This window comes from Lepidochelys olivacea (assembly GCF_965140295.1).
Source record: "Lepidochelys olivacea isolate rLepOli2 genome assembly, chromosome: 2".
In the NCBI taxonomy this organism is placed as follows: Eukaryota; Metazoa; Chordata; order Testudines; family Cheloniidae; genus Lepidochelys; species Lepidochelys olivacea.
The window spans coordinates 167,917,784-167,943,427 of record NC_140412.1 but is presented as its reverse complement, the minus strand read 5'-3'; the positions used below and the strand labels follow the sequence as shown (position 1 = coordinate 167,943,427).

Sequence of the window (25,644 nt, the reverse complement as noted above, 5' to 3'; positions counted from 1 at the left end):
TTTCAAGGCACTTGTAAAAGAATTTAAGAGCTACTATGATGCCTGCTAAAGCTTTCACATATCTGCAGTTTTTCAGGTGCAGCTGTCATGAGCGCTCCTAACCCACTTTGCCAAGGCAGCCATGTCCCAGGAGCACTGACACTGGTTATTAAGCAACACTCTAGGACACACTCCTCATCCGTCCGGCACTGAAGAAATGCTGCTTCATAACGGACAGCCAAAGTGCTCCTGCGAGCAAAGCCAGCATGGTGTCATAAGGAAATTTTTTTGTGTGAATTTGAACATAGGAAATATTTAATGAATATTTCCAGAACTTTGCGATTGGCTTTCTGAATGACTTTCTGAAAGTGCCAGTACAGGAAAGATAAACTTCTTGCTACAATAGCTGGTAGAGGGACACAAAAAGTGGCTCACACAAATAGGAGGCGGGCAAACTTTTTGGCCTGAGGGCCAAATTGGGTTTCGTAATTGTATGGAGGGCTGGTTAGGGAAGGCTGTGCCCCCACCCCCTATCCGCCTCCCCTTGCTTCTCGCCCCCTGACTGCACTCCCCGAGACTCCTGCCCCATCCAACCTTCCCCCGCCCCCTGTCCCCTGACTGCCCCCAGACCTCTGCCCCTGACTGCCCCATCCAACTCCCCTCTCCTTCCTGACTGCCCCCCTGGGATCCCTGCCCCCATTCAACCCCCCGTCTCCCGTCCTCCGACTGCCCCGACCCCATCCACACCCCCGGCCCCTGACCACCACCCTGAACTGCCCCGCCCTCTCTCCAACCCCCCCGCCCCCGGCTCCCTGCCCCCTTACCGCACAGCACAGAGCACTGGTGGCTGGCAGCGCTACAGCTGCACCGCTCAGAGCGTTGCACCACTGTCGTGTAGTAAAGTGCTCTCCGTAACTGCTGCCAGCAGCACATTCCTACGCAGAGCAGTTTAATACACTACACAGGCAGCATGGCGAGCTGAGGCTGCGGGAAACGAGGAACAGCGGGGGAGAGGCCGGGGGCTAGCCTCCCGGGCCAGGAGCTCAGGGGCTGGGCAGGAGGGTCCCGCTGGCCGGATGTGGCCCGTAGTTTGCCCACCTCTGCTTTAAGCCATCTTTGCTCCTCCGCAATTTTGAAGCTGGTCCCTGACACAAAAGTTAGAGCTCTAAGGAGACAGCACACACTCCTGCTGATGTTTGTCAGGTTCTGTGGCTAATACCACCGGGAAGTGATTATGAGGGGAGAGATTAAAAAAGACAGGATTCTTCATCTTGGAAAAGAGATGACTAATGCGGGATATGATGGAGGTCTATAAAATCATGACTGGTGTGGAGAAAGTGAATAAGGAAGTGTTATTTACACCTTCACATAAACACAAGGACTTGGTATCACTCAATGAAATTAATAAGCAGCAGGTTTAAAACAAATAAAAGGAAGTACTTCACACACCACACAGCCAACCCATGGAACTCATTGCCAGGGGATTTTGTGAAGGCCAAAAGTATAACGGGGTATAAAAAAAACAAAAAAAACCCAACAGAATAGATAAGTTAATGGAAGATGGATCCATCAATGGCTATTAGCCAAGATGGTCAGTTATGCAACTCCAGAGCTCCCTAAACCTCTGACTTCCAGAAGCTTGGACTGGATGACAGGGATGACCTGTTCTGTTCATTCCCTCAGAAGCACCTGACACTGGCCATTGTCAGAAACAGGATACTGGGCTAGATGAACCATCTGTCTGACTCAGTATGACTGTTCTCATCAGTGACTTCCTATAAACTAACAGCTGTACACCAAACTCACCAAATCAATTAAACACTGGGAAGCTACCATTTCTTTACAATTTCTGCTCTCACCAAGTAAAAAGGGACACAAACTGAATGTGAGACTTAAAAATTTTGTTAACCTACCTTGACTATACACTCCCACAGGGAAGGTCTGACCTCCCCAATTCTTTCCATATAATCATTGCAACTACCTGAAAAAATAAATAAAAGGCACGAGCAACCCAGAGGTAAACAAACTAATACATGTGCACTGATTTATATTTTTTAAGTCTCCGATCATGTACTTTTTTTTTTGGACAGCTGCAAGGTTGCAACAAAGACCAAAAAAGAACCACCAAAGTAGGCCCATACTCTGCAACTTGTCCCTGGGGACCTCAGAGGTTAATGTGGTCCGGCAAGGGCACAAGCAGCTGCCTATGTGAGCCAGCTGCAAGACTGGGGCCAAAGGCAAAGGTTGAAACAAAAACTGACTAAAACTGCTGCCAACAATTGGTATTTTGCCTACATAAGATCACTGCTGCTGTGCTCAAATGCAGCTTTTGCTTAAAAAGTTATCACTGCATAGGTGCAAAATTAGCGAAGCACATATGAAAAGTTCATAATTTTATACTGCTGATCCTACAGAAACCCATGTCCCTGACTTCAAAACAGTGACAGTAGAAACCTTTATGTGAAGATAGATTATGAAACTAAAGACAACTAAAACATCAGTTTACAGGAGTTCTTCTGAAGGACAACTAAAGTTGGACTAAGGGTGGTATTAATGTATAACTATTTAAGGAGTTTAATTTGCTAGAAAAGAGTAAATAACTTTGGTACATCAAACTGCTATTTGGAAGTTTGCCTTGGCTTACAGAGAAGGATGTGAGAAGTTTGCCCTATTTTCACAGTTGAAAGCTTCATTGACTCAGACAAGATACTTTAGACTAATATCCTGTGGCACTGCAGTGACCTACATGTAATTATTGCATGCTTCTTCTAAAATATTTGTACACAACCAGAAATTATAGCCTAAGTTACCAACAAGTTTTTGGTTTAGACCAGCAACACAAAGATGGACTTCAATTAGTGGTAATCTAGCTGTCTGATGTTTTTAGCCATTTTTTTTTTTATCTTCTGGTTACAATTCTCCTTACATAAACATATTTATCCTGTTAAATGATGTTTAAAAACCTCCATCTCTTCTTTCTCCCATCCTGAAAATGTTATCTCCCTCAGATTTGAGGGGCTGTGGGGAGAGGAGGGGAAATCAAAGATCTAGGTATCCCTATTAATGCCCTCTTCAAAAGAAGTGTGGATCTTAAATATTTACAGACATCTTTAGTTTAATTTTGGTATTAATCGCACCAATTTAAAAAGGGGTGTGTGAGATCTGGGGACAGAGGGGCAACGCTTTTAGAGGAAAAGGAGTATATGAGGTAAAAAGTCAATATTTGGCGTAGTATCGTTTAGTGGATTCCTCGAGCTTGTCAACGTTCCCCAAAATAACATGGCTCTTAGCTCAGTAGTTTCATTTTGTTTTATGTGCCATAATTTTGAGATGGTGCTTAGAGATTCAACAGCTATTCTGGCAAATATTGCTTGAAGAGTCATAATTCCTTCCAGTGCCAGACATGTTAGGTGTTTTGTTTACCATACAACTAATTTGTGAAGTTACAACAATGTGTAACTGTTTTTTCCTGCAGCGTTTCCTGAGTCAACTCAAGAGTCCTACTCAGCTTCTGTTTAGTGTGCAGAGTCAGTTTTCAACTCCCCCAGAATATTCCCTACTTGGTTCTCTAACTAAAATGTTTACTATGCCATTTAGTATAAACAGGTTGACATCTGGACCCCCTCACTGTAAACTCTCTCCAAACACTCAGTCTGCTTCTGTATATAGCACTGAAATCAAGCATTACATCACCACTGCAAACTCACTATGAAAGCACAGTTGTCTAATTACTATTCATTCCTAGACTCCTTGAAGCATCAAATGTTTGACCACCCTAGCACTAGTCAGCATTTCAGATTGCCCTTATCTGGTCTCAGTCCCATCGTTGCGAAAGTAACTATGGGGGAAGGCTTTCATCATTTATTTGTTGGATAGGTTCACACTAGAGATTGTTCTGTCTTCTACCATTAGATGACATTTTCTTTTATTAATTCAGGCTACCTGCATACTTTCCTTCAAAATCAATGCAAGAGTGGTCTAAAGACCATTCTGCACAGCAAGAGACTATAAAATGTCTCCATTGCTGAATTACAGCTAGTTTAAGCTTCCACTTTTACCCCCAGACAGATTAATTTTGACACTGCACTTTAGATGGTTTCCTGTAACTAGTTTATTTATTTATACACACATATTATTTTGGCAAACAAGCCCATCATCATATAGTATACCCTTATATTTTCCAGACGAAAAGGGACATAGTTATTCACTATATCAAGATCCTTCTCAACAGGTAATACGTACTGCAAGAGAGAGTGAAATTGAAATAAATAGTTATAGCCTCAAGTTTTTTCTCACTTCTGATATTTTTCACTGCCTTACAAAGCTGGTGTATTTACTGTAACTCAGATACTTATTCCTGACTGGGTTATTCACTACTTTGTCAAATACCATATAATGAAAATGCCATATGGTGTTATTGAAGTGAAGCCCAAAGTATTCCCAGGTGACAGAATTCTAGAGACAGGAGAAATAATCCCACCAGTGGAAGAAGAGCCTACTGGTCATCACTGAAGGTTATAAACTCTAGCTTTGGTCCTATAAAAAGGTGTTAAATATTTCCAGATATGTATATAAAACAAGAAAGTCGCTTTCAGGAGAAAAGAAAACAAAAAAAACCGGAAGTGTGTGGTACATTTCATAACAAACAAACAATGAATAAAAGAAGACAGTTCCATAAACCACACTAGATTTATTTTGCCCTATTGAAAATTCCAAAACAAATCCCCACTATGGGCCTGGGAGGAGAATGTTCATGAAGTAATCCCAGAACAGCGCATAAGTGATGTCCTAAAACACACCCTGAATCAAGCAGCAGAAACTGGACAAAAAACAAAAACAAAACAAAAAAGCTACCACACCAGAAACTGACAGTACACTTCACAGTACACTTCAAGCGCATAACATACATATATAGCATCATGTTCCAGTTACAGTAAAAAGATGTTATGTGTGATAAACAGAGATACAACATTTTCAGATGGAAAGATGAATTTCAAGTGGGTGCCCCTTTAAAGGCATCAGAATCTGAAACACTGAATACCTTTTAGACCAGTAAAAAGAAAAGGAGTACTTGTGGCACCTTAGTCCACCTCAGCTCAGAAGTTTGGCATTGGCTCCTTTCATCTGGTGCAGCCAGGTCAGGGGAGAGTGGTCGATGTACACGGTGAAGTGTCGCCCGAAGAGATATGGCTCTAGTTTCTTGAGGGCCCACACCATGGCCAGGCATTCCTTCTCGATGGCCGCGTAGTGTTGCTCCTGGGGTAGCAACTTCTTGCTCAGGTACACGATGGGGTGTCTCTCCCCTTTTTCATCCTCCTGCATTAACACCGCCCCCAGTCCCACGTCTGAGGTGTTGGTGAACACCATAAAGGGCTTGTCAAAGTCTGGGTTTGTCAGAACTGGGCCACTGACCAGAGCCTCCTTCAGGGCCCGGAAAGCCTCCTGGCACTGCTCGGTCCAGACCACCTTGCACTTCTCAGCTTTTATGGTCATGTTCTCTATGTATATAAATCTCCCCACTGTATTTTCCACTGAATGCATCCGATTATGCTCAAATAAATTTGTTAGTCTCTAAGGTGCCACAAGTACTCCTTTTCTTTTTGCGAATACAGATTAACACGGCTGCTACTCTGAAACCTTTTAGACCAGTGGTTCTCAACCAGAAGTCCGGGGCTCCCAGGGGCCGCAAACAGGTTTCAGGGGGGGGCGGGGGGAGGGGCTGCCAAGCAGGGCTGGCATTAGACTTGCTGGGGCCCAGGGCAGAAAGCTGAAGCCTCACCGCATGGGGCTGATACCTGGGGCTCCAAGCCCCATCACCTTGGGCTACAGCCAAAGCCTGAGCAACTTAAGCTTCGCAGGGCCCTCCCTGTTAAAGAGACAACTACAAGGGTATTTCTTTCCTGAATCACTGAGACACAGTTCAAGATAGAATCTTATGGCTTTCAGCCATCTTTTAGGCTGCATTTTGTTTCATATGATAAACTTATAAAAGCTACTGATACTGAAGTGCGTGTGTGTGTCAAAAAGAGAAATAAAGATAGAAGGCCCGAATAAGTTATTGGAGTCTCTAAATAGCTGCAACCAGTCTCAACACATGCCTTGTTGCTTAGAAGAAAGGCTGGAAAAATTGTTCTGTTATCAAGGGCCAGGAGTCACAAGACAGTTGCCTACTACTTCGTTTCCTTTCCCCAGCACACAAGACATTCTGAGATCTCTAAAAAGAAAAGGAGGACTTGTGGCACCTTAGAGACTACCAAATTTATTTGAGCATAAGCTTTCGTGAGCCACAGCTCACTTCATCGGATGCATTCAGTTGAAAATACAGTGGGGAGATTTATATACACAGAGAACATGAAACAATGGGTGATACCATACACACTGTAACGAGAGTGATCAGGTAAGGTGAGCTATTACCAGCAGGACAGCGGGGTGGGGGAACTTTTTGTAGTGATAATCAAGGTGGGCCATTTCCAGCAGTTGACAAGAACCTCTGAGGAACAGCGGTGGGGTGGGGGAATAGTTTTACTTTGTGTAATGACGCATCCACTCCCAGTCTTTATTCAAGCCTAAGTTAATTGTATCCAGCTTGCAAATTAGTTCCAATTCAGCAGTCTCTCATTGGAGTCTGTTTTTGAAGTTTTTTTGTTGTAATATTGCGACTTTTAGGTCTGTAATCAAGTGACCAAAGAGATTGAAGTGTTCTCCGACTGGTTTTCGAATGTTATAATTCTTGACATCCGATTTCTGTACATTTATTCTTTTATGTAGAGACTGTCCAGTTTGGCCAATGTACATGGCAGAGGGGCATTGCTGGCACATATCACATTGGTAGATGTGCAGGTGAACGAGCCTCTGATAGTGTGGCTGATGCGATTAGGCCCTATGACGGTGTCCCCTGAATAGATATGTGGACACAGTTGGCAACGGGCTTTATTGCAAGGATAGGTTCCTGGGTTAGTGGTTCTGTTGTGTGGTGTGTGGTTGCTGGTGAGTATTTGCTTCACGTTGGGGGGCTGTCTGTAAGCAAGGACTGGCCTGTCTCCCAAGATCTGGGAGAGTGATGGGTCGTTCTTCAGGATAGGTTCTAGATCCTTGAGGATGCGTTGGAGAGGTTTTAGTTGGGGGCTGAAGGTGATGGCTAGTGGCGTTCTGTTATTTTCTTTGTTGGGCCTGTCCTGTAGTAGGTGACTTCTGGGTACTCTTCCGGCTCTGTCAATCTGTTTCTTCACTTCAGCAGGTGGGTACTGTAGTTGTAAGAACGCTTGATAGAGATCTTGTAGGTGTTTGTCTCTGTCTGAGGAATTGGAGCAAATGTGGTTGTATCGTAGAGCTTGGCTGTAGACAATGGAAAATGTAGGGTGTCCTGGATGGAAGCTGGAGGCATGTAGGTAGGTATAGCGGTCAGTAGGTTTCTGATATAGGGTGATGTTTATGTGACCATCACTTATTAGCACCGTAGTGTCCAGGAAGTGGATCAGCACACTCTCTGGTCCTCAGATCATGCACTGTTAAGAAATTTTAATTAATTCAGGGAGAACGTACATTTACAAAAAAGGTAGCAAGTTATGTAGCACCTACTGTGTGGAGGTAAATTGTGGATGTTTATTTCAATCTAACCATTTTGTTTAAAAAAGGAAGCTGAGAAAAATACTAGGTTTCAGTTTGCTCAATTGAAGAACTTCTCTAGAAAACCAAAAATAAGGTAATGCAACATCTTCATACCTCTGGCCCAGACCAGGTTTGTACTTGGGTCTCCAGTCACAAAAGAAAAGTAGTTTTTTTTTTAAAATCATTTCAGTCTAGTGCAAGTTTGTGCATCTCACAAAATTATCCACAGCTTTTTGGCTTAAGTGTAGTGTCTATTTTAAGAGAGCTCCAGGACTAATAGCAGGGTGGGTAAAACGGCACTCTTTAGGGGGTAGAGAGGGGTGGATAGGAGAGATAAATATTTACATGACGACACCTTCTTTCTCCTGTGTGAGTACCCCAATTTGATGAAGTGTCACTGTAAAACTCTCCGGGTACGTCTACAGTAGGAAATTATTTGAATTTTCGGAAGCTATTTTATACATTCAGTCTTCTGTGTCCCCACTAAAGCGTGTGAATTCAGCGGATTGCGTCCACAGTACCAAGGCTAGCATCGAATGTGGGAGCGATGCACTGTGGGTAGCTATTCCATAGTTCCCGCAGTCCCCGCTGCCCATTGGAATTCTGGGTTAAGCTCCCAGTGCATGATGGAGCAAAAACATTCTCGTTGGGTGTTTCTGGGTGCGTGTCGTCAGAAAGCTACAGCAGACAATTGTTTCGCGCCTTTTTGGCATGCAGACGCCATACTGCTTTCAGCAGACGGTGCATCGCTGCTCTCCTGCTACTATGAATCCACCTTTCATTTCCTCTCATCTTCCTATGTAATCTCTACTATCTACTCTCTCTCTTCCTCATCAAACGCTTCCGCTGCCAACTCTGCTCGGCCATTGCGAACCGAACAGCACAGCTTCGGCGGCCAACTCTGCTCTCCCGCTATTGCCACGCTTCCAAGTTTCTCCATGTTGTCTGTCCTGGGCTCCCACCTCCGTGAAAGCCACAGAACACAACCTTTTTCAGCCTTTGTTCGGCTACCGTGAACCAAACAGCACAGCTTCCGCTGCCACTCTGCTCTCCTACATTTCGCGCCCTTTTTCCAGGATTACCCGTGCAGACACCATAGCCATGGAGCCTGATCAGATCTCCGCTGCAGTTTTGACCATTGTAAATACCTCGCGCATTATCCAGCACCATGTGCAGTACCCGCAAAACCGGGCGAGGAAGCGACGACAGTGTGATGCTGGTGAGGACATGGACACAGACAGCACAGCATGTGGCGATAGGGAGATCATGGTGCTGTTGGGCCAGGTTCATGCGGTGGAATGCCGATTCTGAGCCCGGGAAACAAGCACAGACTGGTGGGACCGCATAGTGTTGTGGGTATGGGATGATTCCCAGTGGCTGAGAAACTTTCATATGTGTAGGGCCACTTTCATGGAACTTTGTGACTTGCTGTCCCCTGCCCTGAAGCGCAAAGACACCAAAATAAGAGCAGCCCTCACAGTTGAGAAGCAAGTGGCCATAGCCCTGTGGAAGCTTGCAATGCCAGACAGCTACCGGTCAGTCGGGAATCAGTTTGGAGTGGGGAAATCTCCTGTGGGGTCTGCTGTGCTGCAAGTAGCCAATGCAATCATTGACCAGTTGCTATCAAGGGCAGTGGCTTTGGGAAATGTGCAGACCATTGTGGATGGCTTTAATGCACTGGAGTTCCCTAACTGCGGCAGGGTGACAGACGGAATGCATATTCCTATCTTGGCCCCGGAACACCGGAGCAGCCAGTACATAAACCGCAAGGGGTACTTTTCCATGGTGGTGCAAGCACTGGTGGATCACAAGGGACGTTTCACTGACATCAACGTGGGATGGCCAGGAAAGGTGCATGATGCTCGCATCTTCAGGAACTCTGGTCCGTTTGAACAGCTGCAGGAAGGCACTTACCTCCCAGACCAGAAAATTACTGTTAGGGATGTTGAAATGCCTATAGTTATCCTCAGGGACACAGCCTACCCCTTAATGCCATGGCTCATGAAGTCATACACAGGCACCCTGGACAGTAGTAAAGAGCAGTTCAACTATAGGCTGAGCAAGTGCAGAATCGTGGTAGAATGTGCGTTTGGACATTTGAAAGCGCACTGGCGCAGTTTATTGACTCGGTTAGATCTCAGCACAACCAATATTCCAATTGTAATTGCTGCTTGTTGTGTGCTCCACTATATCTGAGAGAGTAAGGGGGAGACATTTATGGTGGGGTGGGAGGTTGAGGCAACTCGCCTGTCAGCCAGTTTCACACAGCCAGACAACAGGGTGATTAGAAGAGCGCAGCAGGGCATGCGGCGCATCAGAGAAGCTTTGAAAGTCAGTTTCATGACTGGCCAGGGTACGGTGTGAGAGTTGTGTTGGTTTGTCTTAAATTTACCCACCCTATATCTATATATATGGAAATAAAGTCACAGTTGTTTAAAAACCATTATTATTTGTTGCACAAAACATTGAGAGAAATCAGAAGCTAGACTGGGGGGGGAGGGGGATTGGATTAGAGGGGTGGAGGAGGAGGGAAGAACAAGTCCAGAAACCAAATCAAAATTTAGGATATGCCAAATTCTGCTGCTTGTGCAATCCTCTGGGGTTGGCTGTGTGGGTCCCCATAGCCTTCCCCCCACCCCCATTTTCTTGGGCGTCTGGGTGAGGAGGCTATGGAACTTGGGGAGGAGGGAGGGCGGTTATTCAGGGGCTACAGCAGCACTCTGTGGTCTTGCTGCCTTTCCCGCATTAGATCCACCATACAGCAGAGCATGTCAGTTTGCTCCCCCATGAGCTTGATCATAGCATCCTCCCTGCTCTCATCGCGCATGTCCCTCCTCTCTTCGTAGTCATGTAACGTTTTACGCGACTCCGCAATTGTTTGCCTCCACGCATTCAACTGGGCCCTATCAGTGCGGGAGGACTACATGAGCTCGGCAAACATGTCGTCCCGAGTTCATTTTTTCTGGCTTCTAATCTGGACCAGCCTCTGGGACGGAGTAGACAGGGACTACATTGAAACATTTGCACCTGCTGCAGGAGGAGAAAAAGGGAGGGTAGTATTTTAAAAGATACATTTTAGAGAACAAAGGGGACACTTTCTCAGTGAAACAGGAAATTCATAGTACACAGCACATGTTCTTTCTGTACAAGGTCTCATTTTGCCTCTTATACTGAAGTGCCTGCCACTTTGGTGTGAGTAAGCCACCACATGCGGCCAGGCAACAGAATTCAGCTTGCAGGCAGCCTGCGGGCTCTCTGGGATGATCGCTTCACACAACACCCTCCCCCCAGCCCCACCCCCACCCCCATCGCGGGGCTCTGACGAGGCTCTGAGCAGGGATGAGCCCATTAAACTAAATGTGAACAGCGCAGCACGGCTGGGTTTCCCTCCACCCCACATTGCGTGGCTCCAATCAAGCTCTCACTCACCAGAAGTGCCTTCTCCAGTGTCATGGTCCGGGAGCATGCTTTGGGAGTAGGGGGAGGCTATTGGCTCCAGCGTTGAGAATAGTTCCTGGCTGGGGGAAAACAGATTCCCTACTTGCCGCCTGTGCACTATCCACCTCCTCCTCCTCCTTCAAAAACTCATCCTCCTCGCTCCGTGCTACTCCCCCCTTGCAGGTGTCCATGGACAGTGGTGGGGTAGTGGTGTCATCGCTCCCCATAATTGCATGCAGCTCATGGTAGAAGCGGCATGTATGGGGCTGTAACCCAGAGCACCCGTTTGGCTCCCTGGATTTTTGGTATGCTTGCCTGAACTCCTTGATTTTTGTACGACACTGTTGTGTGTCCCTAGAGTAGCTTTTTTCCGTCATGGCCCTGGAGACTTTAGCGTACATATTTGCATTCCTTTTTTTGGAACGTAGTTCTGCCATAACAGATTCATCTCCCCAACATGCAATGAGATCCAGTATCTCCTGTTTGGACCATGCTGGAGCTTGTCTGAGAATCCGGGAGTGCATGGTCGCCTGTGATGGTGGACTCTGCATGGTCGCCTGTTATGGTGAACTGTACTGATGGTCACCTGTGACCAAACAGGAAATTTAAAAGTTCCCAGGGCTTTTACTGCCTACCTGGCTAGTGCATCGGAGTTCAGACTGTTGTCCAGAGCGGTCACAAGGGAGCATTCTGGGATAGCTCCCGGAGGCCAATATCGTTGAATTGCGTCCACAGTACCTGTAACCTGGAACTGCGATCTCGATTTTAGTGCTACTCCACTTGCCGAGGTGGAGTACAGAAATCAGAGTAGAGAGCCCTTTAAATCGAAAAACTGGTTTGGTCATGTGGACGGAACCAGTTTTATTTCGAGGTAACTTGGCTAATTCCGAAATAACGGCGTACTGTAGACCAGACCTCAGTGTGAAGAGCCACTCAAGCCAGCTTTCCATCAGGTAATTTTGCTCCTAAATCCCATTCCCCCTGCTCTCACCATTAGATCTAAGAAGATTACTTTGCTTTTTGGGCAGCTTTATGATGTACATTAAAACCAGTAAAGACCACACATATCTTTAAAAGCAAACAGGGAGCTATTTATAAACCCCTTAGATTTTTAATCAGCAACAGGCTGGTAAGCACTATTGTGGCACCTAGTATATGCAGCATAATATACCCAATTAATGCTCTAAGAAAATTATCCAGATTTCTGAATTAAATGAAACATTGCCTAGCATAATGAAATTCAGGAGAGGATATTAAACATTATTGCTTCATTCACTCCAAACATCCTTTATTAACAGCAAGAGAGCTTCTGATCTCTTGGTACTTACAAACCTTTTACAGTTTTGAAGTCTGTTTGCAGATAGTAGTCTCTTGCCAGTATTGCACTGCTCAAGGTCAAGATATATATATATATTTCTAGGCATCTTGAGGTTTTCCTTCTACCTTTACACTGAAGTAATCAATTGTCAGCTTAAATGAGAATCTATGATAGAAATGTACTTCTACTTAATACTCACATGCTTACTAGCAGGTTGACTCTGAGGTAAAGATCCAGGAGCCAGTACTGGAGAGCTTGTAGGACTGCAAAGCTCCGGAAATGGATTTGGTATGGCTGGCAAAGAGGATGTTCTAAACTGTTGTTCTTCTTCTTGGAGACGTCTACAAACACATAAGAACTGAATATTAAAAGAAGAAATTAAGTCTCCTGACTAACCCACTGCCTACATTCGGCATATTGATATCATACACCATTTAGGAAAGGGAATCAAACAACCTTTGTTCAAAACAATAGAGATATTTTTTCACAACATACATACATACATACAATTACTGTGATTGAATGAACAAATTAGGTAATGCGTGTGAAAAGTCAGTCACGCATCCAAGCTTGTTTTGTTGCATCTAACTTGATTATATGTGCGTATAATTGAGGTAATTGTTGAGAAAAAAAATCAGACCTATATCACAGATAGCAAGGGCTAAATTGAAGACTGTTAGTTTATGTTCTACATGCCAGAAGTACATATATATGTGAGCTCGTTCAAATGGATGCAATCCAAGAGAAGAGCTGCTACTGCCAAATTCTGCATTTGAACAATCCTGCCAGCATAATCCTTGTAGACTTTGCCAACAGTCCTAGAGCTCTAGCATAGGAGCAGACTGCTGAAGTGTCACAGTTGATCGTAACTAGATCCTAACAAGGTTTCACCTCAGTAGGTATGATCAATTGGGATACTCCTATGTTAGAGTTCTAGGACTGGTGGCAAGGCCTATAAGAACTCTGCTGGCAGGATTGTTCAGATCCAGAATTTCGCAGCCTTTATGGTCCAGTATAAGGCACACCTGTTTAAACAGGTTAATAGGCAAGTTTTGGTGGGAAGTGGTGTGCCAGTCATAATTGTGGGCTGTAACAGTGGCAATTTGACTTGTCTAGCCAGGTGGTAGGGGTTTTCCCTACTTGTGTCTAAACAATGTGATGAAAGAGCCATCTAGACGAAGTAGAGCTACCTGGAATTGGTCATTATATAGTTTATGGTAAAGATTCCCTATAATCAAGACAGTCTCTTGTGCCTCAGGCTTATAGACAGCCTATGATCAAAGACTTGCACTGACCTCCAGTATAGTGAAGTGGAAACAGAAGGTTTCAATTCAGCACATATCCCTCTTGTTGACATCTCCCACTGGCTAACTTAGGTGAGGAGCAGTCTAGCATGCCAGCTTTTGTGATCCCATTGGAAGGCACCTATCTCTCCCCATTCATCGTATAGGAAGCCTAGGTGCCTAACTCAGGCTTTGTGAGGCCAAGTGATTTTCTGGGCACCTACAAGTTAAGTATGGTGACAGGGCCGGATAGCTCTCCTGTGGGCCTGGGGCTATTAGATTTTGAGGGACCCTTGTATACAAGTTTTTTTGCTAATTTAAAACAAAATGATTACAATTATGGCATCAAGGTTATTAACGCTATACTAAACTTGCCTTTTAATTAACATAAAGCCATTCTGTGGTTACATTTCAATCTTAAAACACATAGAATATAGTTAAGTTAATTCAAAATAGCCTACTTCTTACCTTAGAACAGCTGTTATATTAGTTTCTTTCTGGGAGAGAATTTGGATGCAGGAGGGGGCTCCAGGCTGGGGCAGAGTGTTGGGGTGCAGAAGAGGGTGAGGGGTGGGGGCTCTGGGAGGGAGTTTGGTGAAGGAAGGGATTCTGACCTGGGGCAGGGGGCTGGGGTGCAGGAGGAGGTGTGAGCTGCAGACTCCGGCCGGGAGGCGCTTACCGCAGGTGGCTCCTGGCTGGTGGCGCAGCAGAGCTCAGGCAGGCTGCCTGCCTGCATGCCATAGCCCCACGCCACTTCTGGAAGCAGCCGGCTGCCAGTATGTCTCTGTGTGTGTCCCTGGGGGAGGGGAATAGCGTGTCTCCACATGCTGCCCCCGCAGTTCCCATTGGCCGGTTCCCTGCCTTCCTGCCACCCGGGGCCTCAGAGCGGCATGGGGCCATGGGGTGCAAGCAGCCTGCCCGAGCCCTGCTGTGCCAGGGCCCCAGGCTGCAGCCCCTAAAGCCTCTGTGTTAATCTGGCCCTGCATGGTGATGTTGAGCCTACGTGAATCTGAGCCATGCCGTACAAGTGCTTGTGGAACTGCACAGAGTTAAGAGTCAGAGTCTTCTCTGATAAGTTTGTTATGCTTGGGAATGCCAAGGAAACCATTTAAAAAACAAAACCAAACCACATCTTCCCCAGAGGATTATCACTGTGCTATGTGATGAAAATGCAGGGCTGGATTAATGCAGGGGCTTTCAGGGCTGCAGCCCGGGGTCCTGGCACAACAGGGGTCAGGTAGGCTGCCTGCATCCAGAAAGCATTGGGCATTTCTTTGTGAATATGACCATGAATGGTAACAGGGAGATTCGTGCCCCACTGGTCTCCTTGTTTCTGACATCGATTTCCAACAGAAGAACATAAATGCACGGACTTTGTATTTGAATGATGGATGAACCCGCAAAGCACTAGTTCACATTCTGATAGCCAACTGGCAGGGAAGCTGTATATACCACTGCATATACCACTGTTCGGTGTTCAGGGGTATGGAAGTTGGCAATACGGACCACAGGTTGCTTGTGGTCATGACAAAACTGAAGCTGAAGGCTAGTCAAACCAAGCCATCCATTAGTGAGTTAGAATTACAGAAACTGACTGATGCTGCTGTCAAAATGGAATAGCAGGCTGAAATCTGCAAATGATTTGACACACTAACCATTGCCGATTAAAGCTTTTAACACAAGCAAGTCAACAAGTTATGTGACTGTTTCCAGTTTCCCGTCATGGATGCTGCCAACAAAGTGCTGTGGAAAAGGCATGCTAGCCTTAAATATCAATGGGCAAGTCAACCATAGACCATAGAAAAAACATGGCTTGGCTCGCTTAATCAAGAACAACCAAAAATACCTATGCCTCAGTGCCTTGCTTGTAACAGCTTTAAAGCAGGACCGGGAGATATTTTGGGTAAATAAGGCTGTATTGACAGAAGCCGTATTGGCCACAAATGACTACAGCAAAGTCTATAAAGAACTGCACAACTTAAAAGCCAGTCAAACTTAAAAGATGGAACAAATCCTTGCTATTAAGGATGGACACAGTAACACATTCAGCACCGAGGCTGAATGAGTAGATAAGAAGCTCCTGAAAGTGTTCTAAGTGCTTCTTCAGAGCAGCAGATTTGCAGTTCAGGGGGATGCAAAGAGTGGAGTGACCTCCATGTAATGCGATGTCATAGTCAAGTAGGTTCGAAGTGCAGCCTGTAAGCTCAAGAACGGTCGTGCTGCCAGTTTTTGTCGTATTGCTGTTGAGCTGATCAAGCACGACGGAGATTCTGTCTTACAGTGGCTGACCCACATTATCAACAAAATCTGGATTCATGAGAAACTATCCAATGAATGCTGCCATGGGATTAATTCTTCCATTTTGGAAAATGAAAGGCCATGCTCTGGTGTGTTTCAATCACTGCAGCTTCATTTTGCTTTCCATTCCAAGCAAATTGTTCACGCTGGTTCTTTCTGAGCGTGTTAAGACCATCATAAGGAATCTGCTATCTACAGCAAGCCAGGTCTATGCCCAGCTGGATTAACCATGGAGCAGATTCTTACCATTAGACAAATTATTCAAAAAGCCCAAGAGTTTCAATGCAAGAAGGATGAGGTGTATATAGCCTTTATTGATGTGAAAGCTGCATTTGACTCTGTTGACTGTTGCTCCCTTTAGCTTTGCTGCAAGCTGCTGGTGTGCCTGGCAAGCTCCTCAACCTTCTTGTAGAAATGCAACGCCAAAAGCGAGAGCTGTGTTCTCTTGGGTACTAGAATGTCCAACTAGTTTGAGTACAACAGCGGCGTCCATCAAGGGTGAGTAGCTGCTCCAATCTGCTCAACATCATTATTGACCAAATGATGGAAGCGGTCACTAGGTGCAGATTGGGGGTGATACTGCTTAACAGGCCTGGAATACGCAGATAACATGGCTATAGTCACATCCTCATGAACTAATCTCATCCATGTCCTGAAAATATGTAAGGAAATAGCACGTAAGGTTGGTCTGCAAGTCAACTGGAAGAAGGCTAAACTGATTTATGTGGCTGATGGACCTCTACCCCATCCATCGTAATCGATGGACAAGAAGTTGAAATTGAGTATCTTGGTTCCATTGTCACCAAGAAGGGAGGTTGCCTTCCTGACATGACACATCAGATCAGCAAGGCTATGGGTGTTGTGTAGGCTTTTTGGAAGCTTTTTGGAATCAACAGCACACGTCAACTCAGACTTCATTTGGAAAGGATATTTGTTAACTGAAGTGAAAATCCCAAATATACTTGCGGACCGGATGAAAGCAAATCAGCCTGTCCAATTAAACCAACAGCAGGGTTTGTTGTTGTTGTTTTGTTTTTTTTTTAAAACAAACAAATGAGATTTTAAGAACCTTTTGTTACACATAAAAGCCTTCAACTACTATAAAAAAAGTCTGTTTAATCATTCACTTCAAGCTTGAAAGAAGCAAGTTCCATGCTGGGAACAGCAACCTGATTTAAAGATACTTCCACTTTTGGCTTCTTATTCACTAGCATAATGCTGCTATGTCTGGAGTTGAAGATGCTTTACTGTAGCAGTTCTAAACTTATGGGTTGGGACCCCAAAGTGGGTCACAACCCCATTTTAATGGGGTCACTAGAGGCAGTATTAGACTTGCTCTATTAATATAAGATGTTATAAATTTGTAACACAAACCTGCTGTTTCAGTTTGGGCCTCATATAGGCAAACACACCTTTAGTCAACTGTCTAATGGCTACTACAGAAGGTAAAGTGTTTCTATTAAACTAACAAGATATTTTGAGTAGATACTGCGCATAACAGAACATTTGGATGAAGGATATTAACTAAATCCAAACATGGAAGGTCACTTGAGCAAGCCCATACTAAAGACATGGCCTCCAAGAAATACAGACAATATACAAGATTGTTTTTTCTGTCTTAGTTGGTAACCCATCTGCCTCTTCAAAAACAGAACAAAAATCAAGTGCATTATTACTTAGTACCACTAAGCAGCTGTCAGATATCACCCATGAGATGATCTGGGTTCTTTCAGTTAGCCCAAGGCAACACACGTAAGAGTCCCTCTATCTTGTCCTCTTTTCATACCTTACTGCCATAATGCGCACTGGCTGAGACCGCTGCACCTTCTGCCTTGGAGACATGGGCTGCAGAGAACTTGTTCCTGAGGTTGGCAGTTGGCTGCGATTAAGCTGGCCATTTTGAAGGAGGGGAGTGGTTTCTGACTGCATACCGCACACTGAGTACAAGCTTTCAAATGAGGAATTCATGTCATTTACCAAAGCTTCTAGGTCCACGTCATCATCTGAAAAACAGACAAAATAAAGATGGCATTACACATTTGAAGGCTAGAACTACTACAGAAATTTAGAAGGATAAAGACAGTTTACAGATAAGAGAGCAAATATTTTCATATTACGAGCTCTCTTCAATGTCCAAGTTTTTGTTATAGAAAGCTTTTTCACAGTCAGAGCACAATTAAAAAAAAAAAAGCACTTTTGACAACCACTTGACTATTTAGAAATACGAAGACAGCTGTATCTACTGCTGGTAATGAATCTATATTGCCCTGCACTGTGGATGTAGTAGCAGTACCTCATTCAGTGTCAATGCCAGTTACTAAGAGCAGTGAATTCTTATCTTTTCAGGTCTTTTCAATAATCAGTTAACTTTTGATTTCTAATACAGTATGCCTTGTATTGGAAGCATCACCTCACAACAAGAAGGACTGATATACACATTTTAAACTCAATGGCTTTTCAAATTCTCTCTCTGAATTTCAGAATTTTTGAGCGTTCACAGCACCAACAGATAGTATGACACATGTTAAACTGTACGATGCAAGAACCTAGACAGATTAAACCTTCTACAGAGGAGACTTAATAGGGGAAAAGAGATCCCGAGTTGGGCAAGTTGGAAAGCCACTGTGATGGTGAATCAGTCAATCACTGACTATCAGCCAATAGCCCTCCATCTCTTCAAATTTTTAGACTGCAGTGCTGACCAATGAATGGAGTGGATCGGAGAGGGGAAATAAAACAAACACTTTCTGAAAATTCCTATCATGTTGTCCCCAATTTCTCCCAGTCCTCGAACTTTGAGTAGCCATGCAACCTACAGTAAATCTGCAATCTTCTCATTCATTCTTTGTTGGCTAGTTTAACTCCGGGTACTTTGCGAGACAATAAACCCCGAGAGTCTTTTAAACTTAATACCCTCTAAATCCTCATTCTTAGAACACTTATTATAACAGATATTCCCTAGCAACAAATTACCTCAACAGTTACATAGCACGACCCAGTTAAAACATGTTCCCTGCCCCAAACAGCTTCTGATCTTGCTCCTCCACCCCCTCATTTTCAAGATAAACATCTATAAGTTTCCTTCAAGCCACTGTCAGTGGGTGTTTTGCCTGTGACACTTCAGCAGCAGCTGTCTCCACTACTGCATTGAAACTGATTACTGAAGTCCTCAAAATATGTTGGTTTGATGACTGCACCTGAAATAACATTGCTGAATTTCTGTTCAACTACATATCTAATTAAACTGAAGCAGTGTTCAGGGCTCATTATAATGTCCAATGAACTAGTTTTGGACACTGCCACCCACAATTCATGATGGATATGACAAGCCAAGAACCTGCTCAAAACAAAACACCATAGAAGTATCCAGAGGTATATTAAATACTGGGTTACATTTTCAAAAACAAAAACAAAAGTAGTGACTTCGAGCCTAAATTCCATTTGAAGTCAATGGGACTTTCAACAGAGCCAAAGACACTTTAGTTTAATTGAAAGTGTTACCCATTATATGTCTAGATTAAGTACAGCCACTACAGAAGCAGCAAGTGCATTTGTTCCATTTTTGGATGGTTTTGTTTGTTCCTGGACCTTTGTACCTTATGGTGGATTACCAGTTGCTAAAGCACATCTTCACCGGACTAGACCACCTCCTCTATTTTTTTTTTTGCCACTTTACGCATCCTTACATAAGATGCTAAATTTAGTTATATCTAAACTTATCTACACTTTCCAAGTGTATCTTAAGCTTCACTCCCTCCCTCAGATTCTCCTCTTACTGGACAAGCACATATCTGAAATAGGGTCACATTCCAGCTTTTCTGTCTCATCAGGGCAACAAGGAGTAGAGGCAAAGTTACAAGGCTCCTGAGCTTAACCACAGAACTCTAATATCAGAGCATGGGAGGAGCCCTAGGCAGTGGGGCATCACCAGCATTATAAGGGGTAGAACCAGATAGCTGTCAGGTGTTGCAGGCAGGGGTATGTCTTAGGTGAATTAAGATGCATAACAACCGGTTAGCAAGCGTAAAGCAGAACAGAGAGAAAGGTGTGTGTTTAGTGGAAATTGACGTGCCTTAGAGTCCCGGGGGCTCTAATTTTATTAATCTCGACAAAGGTATTAGTGTGCAACAAAATCATTAAACTCTCAGATTAGCAAAACAGGGGGAAGTTAAGATCCACCTGTAGCTGATCAATAGGATACTCCTGATAAAGCAAATGGGCTCAGGGGTGCAATATTAAGTTTAATGTGCATACAATAGTGCACTTCATTAAAAATACTGTCATACCAAGTACACTTGAAATGGAGTTGAATTCGTTAGCGTTAGAAGGAGATCAGCTCAACATTTAAATTCACTGCCCAGAGTGAAAAAAGCTGAAGAGGTGACTAAGCTATGTAAGGAGCTATTAGAGCTGCAGAGCAGCAGTTCCATCACATTTGTTATGTCTATACTGAAATCCCAAGGTGCGACTGCAGCCCCTGTAGACATACCTGACCTAGCTTTAATCAAGACAGCTTGGATACCGGAACAAGGAAGCTGCAGCAGCAGAGGCTTCAGTGTGGACTAGCCACCTGAGTAACTACCTAAGGCTCCAGGCAGTTTTACGCCTACATGGAAGCCCATGCTTCCAGAACTTCGCTGCTGGCACCAGTACCTGAGCTAGCTAGATTAAAGCTAGCTGAAGTGTGTCTTCTCAAGTTGCAGGCATACCCTGTGACCACAATGTAGACATATCCATTAAGAGCATCCAGTTTTGTTACCTTGTTGAAGAAAGCATTACTAAAGGACCAATGTGTAGGGCAACAGAGATGAAAAATGGAATGAAAGGTCTTTATATCACTCTACAACATCAAACATTTAGGGTAAATCAATTATATAACCAAACCCACCTTGAAATGGTATTATTTCACAGTCCCTTCATATATGCAAGTTTTTCAAAGTGTATTCTCTGGGCCTTACCCCAAGCTTATCACCATGTTGTTAACCAAGAGCTTTCAAACAGTACATTGAGCAATCATATGTCATATGTGCAAGGCTGTCATATGTGCAAGGCTGCTGGAACAATTTGTATAGTGGGGGTGCTGAGAGCCATTGAACCAAACTGTAAACTTTGTATATGAATGAAACTACTTGAAGCCAGGGTGTGCAGCAGCACCCCCAGAGCCCCTAGTTCAAGCACCTATGCATATGTGGTTCTTCCCTTCTCTCTCCCACTCCCAAGGTGGGGAATAATGCATGCGATACAGAATTTGTTCAACTTGATACCTGTAGCACGGAGAGATGACACAAGAAGAGTGGAAGAAGAGTTATGATGGAGAACAAGAAAGCTTAAATTTGCACACAATATTGACCTCACAACATTGACCATGGAGGATTTATAGAAAATAAGAGGCAAAGTAGACCAGGAAAGTAGAAAACTGGGATTGACTATCAGCACAGAAAAAAGACAAACTGTGGCAACTGGAAGTCCAAGAGGAAGAGGTAAAGATCAAAGTCACAGACAAAAAACTAGAACTGGAAAAAATTGTGTGCCGCAGCAGACGGGTATCAAAGAATGGGAACTGTGAAGATGAGATAAAAAGTAGAATCAAAATAGCTGCTACTACATTCAGAAAGCTCTGCAAGATCTGAAAGCCTAAAGAAATTTAATAAAAACAAAAAAAGGCAGTGTATATGAGTCACCTGTCATGCCGATACTGCTGTACAGGTTGGAATGCTGAAGTATGAGGAACACCTACAAAGGTAAACTATTGACTGCAGAAATAAACTGGCTGAGGGAAATACTGAGAGTTTCAAAACTGCAGAAAATAAAAAATGAATAGCTATTAAGAGAGAAATGGCTAGGGCAAGAAATGTCTTTCTTGAATTTTCTGAAACAAAGTTAACAGAGATGGTCTGGATGCATGTCAAGAACGAACTTGGAAAGGATACTATACATGATGATACATACCAGGAGTGCAAAGAACTAGACATAGAGGAAGACTGAGGATGCATTGGATAGACATGGTGAAGAATGACAGAACAAAAAGGTTTAAAGATGAACAAAGCTGTGAAGCTGATAGATAGAAGAAAAAGTGGTGTAAGGACTTCATTCGGCCCCATCGTCGCTGCTTTAAGAAAAAGTGTTTGAGATGCTATATGTTTACATTAATGAAGAACACCTTGCGCTTGCAATGGAAAGCATTGATGTTTGAGGCAGTTCTTAGATATATTGTCAGAATTTGCTCCACAGTTTACCAGTTCCTGGACCCTGGTCATTAAGCACTTTGAAGATAAGAACGGATATCTTTAACTTCATGCAATATTCTATGGAGAGAGTCAACATACTGAGGTTATCAGTCCCTACGCCAGCATAGCTGTGCTGGCATAAGCATCTAAATGTAGCTACACCAACAGAAGGTATTTCCCCCATCCCTGTGATGCAGGAACACCACTTCCCCAAACAAACTCTGTGGATAGGAGCATTTTTCTGTCACCATAGCTGCTTCTACAATGTGGGTTTTGTCAGCATAGCTATGTAGCTATGGGTTGTGAGGTTTTTTTCGTATTTCTGCCTGACACAGCTAGACTTTCATATGTTTTAAGTATGTAAGACGAGGCCTGAGCAGAGAGCAGATTTGATGTGCTCATGATAATTCATGCTGCATTTTCTGATCGCTGAAATTTCTTAAGGGAGGATTGTTTGATGCTTGGATAGCCACCTGCATGGATACAGTTCAAACAGGAGATAAGCCAGGTGTTTATTTTGGAGGTTAGGTTATCATCTGCCAGGACAAAACACAACCTCCTAGCCAACCACATAATAGAACACGTTACTTGTAACAAGAACCTAGCTTAATCAAGGAGTCCAGAAGCACTCTGGACAGCCTTGACCATTTGTGGATGTGCAATTCAAAAGGGAATTCGCATCCACAGGGCAATCCCTCCAAAGTGTTTTCCTCCAGCAATCAGCAATGCTGATCTTGCTCTAGGTCAGCTTCAATGAGTTTAGGTTTAGCAGCAGCCGCCAACTTTTCTTCATCCGTGAACTGATCCTGACCAAGGACGAGAGTGGCTTGTTAACTATCCTGTAGGGTTGCCACCTCTGAGGTACACCCAGGATGATTCTGAGCCAATAAAACTGGACCACTGGCAGCAGCTACTGAGCACCCTTACAGATTCCCCAGGACAGCTACCTCAAAAGAGGGATGAGCCTGGGAAAGCCTGGAGGAGAGGTTGCAACACTACTATGGTGTATTTTGTGAAGCATAACAAGAGAGCGGTGTGTCATGTGTAAATCTGAATCACTGATGTTTCTCTGGTCCACTTAATGTCTGCATGTAAGTGCTGAAGATGACCAGAGAGAATTGATCCTCATAGAACTCTAATCCTCTGCAATCCAAGACCTCGCTTGCAATCTTTTATCACTATCTTTTGGACCCATCCTTCCAGGGAGGACTCAAGCAATTTTAATCGATTCCCTTGTATACCTCTCTCAGACTGCACAACAACATTTTGTGGCTGACTGTGGCAAATTCTGCAGCAAGGTCCAGGAGTATGAAGATGGATGTCTGGGTTTTATGTCTTTTCTTGAATCCAAGTTGTGTTGGGGCTAGGATATCTGCTTTTTCAAGATTTTCGCTCTGGCGCATTGGGGGCATGCGCACCCATGTTTGGAATCCATATATGGAGCATCACTCGAAGAATCATCCCTTCCCTTTTAAATGTGTTAAAAAACATGAAATGCTAAGATTGCTGAGACTTAATACACACCAAAAAGATTTTTTGTAGTTTTGAACTACTCTTGAATCTGAGTCCTTACCAGATGTTGCTTAAGGGCATGAACAAGGCTCCACCATACATCAATAGCATTATTTTTTGGTAAAACTGAAGTGCGTGCTTTCAGCTACAGGACAAAATGCAAGCATTCACTCGGGCTGGGGCAAGGAGTACAAGAGATCATCATTGCATGTTCTATAGTGAACAGCTGCTCAGTTAGATACTTCTGTCTTTTTCCACAGAAATAAAACAGCTTCTTCAGAGCACCACCTAGTGTTTCTGTACATACTGTAACAAAGAAGGAGGATATTATCAGGCCTGGAATACCTTAATCTACATCTAAAGTTTGTAGAGTTTTTTTTTTGTTTAAGTATTATTTGTAGTCCCCTATGCAGGTCTGGTACATGGAACAAAGTCCTATCGGTATACTTTAACAACAAATTTCTCCTGCTTTTTTAGTATTGATGTTAGTCCTGCCGAGACACCGCATCTTGAGGGAGTGAACTAATTCCCTCTCTTGTAACACAAAAGAATCCTTTACCAAGTTCCAATCAGCTCCATGTGTGCAAATCCTCTGAAGACAATGGATTTTGCACAGCTGTCAGCGGGCCTATTACCCTGCAGAACTTTTATTACTCCCAATGTTGCACGGGGAAAGAATCCAGATGGGGTAGAGTTTTATTTTTTCTCCAACTGGCAGCCCTGTAAACTCAAACATTTTTATACACATAGACTGAGCACGTTTTGGATGGCAACAACAGTCCCATAATGCCTTTGTTTGAAATTTTTTTTTAAACTTAATCCATACTTTAAGAGGACTACTTAAAGCGAATTAAGGCACAACAATTTTATTCTCATTTCCCCACATGTACATTTCATTCTTCAACCCTCTTTCTTAGTTCGTTTCCCACAAACTCTGTTTTGACCTCTACTAGGGTAAGCACAGACCATATATTGCTCCTCAGTCACCACTTGCAACCGATCTTGCATGAATAGAAGACAGTATGAAACACTTACTCCCATATACTGCCATAAAAAAAAGTCAATTATCAGGGTAGCGGCTGTCCAGATAGATGGTGATCTTTCTTATAAGTACTGACCACTAACTGATACTAAGTTTCAATACAGCATGAGCCAAATCCTGCTCACTGACAAGGAGAATAAGAGTTCATGTAATGTCTCGCGAAATATAGGACAACAGGAGAATTTTTAAAGGCCTCCTTCATGTACATCAGTTGGCCCAAATGAGGATTGAGTCATCTGGTAAAACAAACAGGAAGGTAGTGCTATATGACCTTTAGAACTCTGTGCCTGTTCTGCAGGTAAAGTATTATGTAAGGACTCTGCAAGTTCTATGCGACTGTACGGGGAATTACGTTGACATGAAAGGAGCGTAGAGGTAATCTGCCAGGGTTTTTAAGAGAGCATATTCTGTCTGTAACTCCTAACCCTAACTGGGGCTGATGTACTTCAAAGCTTCATGCTTGTCCATGTACAGCTTACAAAATGCCATATGGGACTGGTGTCCAGTGGTAGGAAAGGCAGATTAGAAACCACCCAAGACTTGTCTCTGGAGAGGAGCGTCAGGCTCAATTTAGGACACCTGTGATCCTTGAGCACCAAAGTTCTGAGTGTGCTGGAATTCAACATATAAAGAAGTCTATGTGGAACTCGTAACACCTGCTGTAGTCTTTGGAGAGCTCTGACGTCTCACATGCATCTATTCTAATTTCTGTAAGCCCAGCAAGAGGCTGGGAAGTCTTTAGCACAAAATTTATGCCCATTAAACTTTATGTGCTGAAAAGAATTCAGTATATAAACACCTATGTACTTAAAACTTTATGGCTGGACTTGAGTAATGTTCTTAATACACACCTTATTTCTTTAAATAAAATACACAGACAAACTAAGTTAAAAAAAGTTATTGCCGCAAGGTAACAACCATTAAAAAAAAAATAAGGCT

General features: G+C 43.7%; 1 protein-coding gene across 1 annotated transcript in view; it reads right to left on the bottom strand.

Annotated features, from left to right (window-relative positions):
* The window catches only part of GRB10 (growth factor receptor bound protein 10), a 201,595-nt gene that overhangs the window by 64,855 nt on the left and 111,096 nt on the right, over nucleotides 1–25,644 (bottom strand). The window contains exons 4-5 of the mRNA XM_084622039.1: nucleotides 17,711–17,927; nucleotides 12,543–12,684 (exon numbers count right to left, since the gene is read on the bottom strand). Of these exons, the coding sequence (XP_084478165.1) occupies nucleotides 12,543–12,684; nucleotides 17,711–17,927 (359 nt within the window). The remainder of the gene's footprint in view (nucleotides 1–12,542; nucleotides 12,685–17,710; nucleotides 17,928–25,644) is intronic.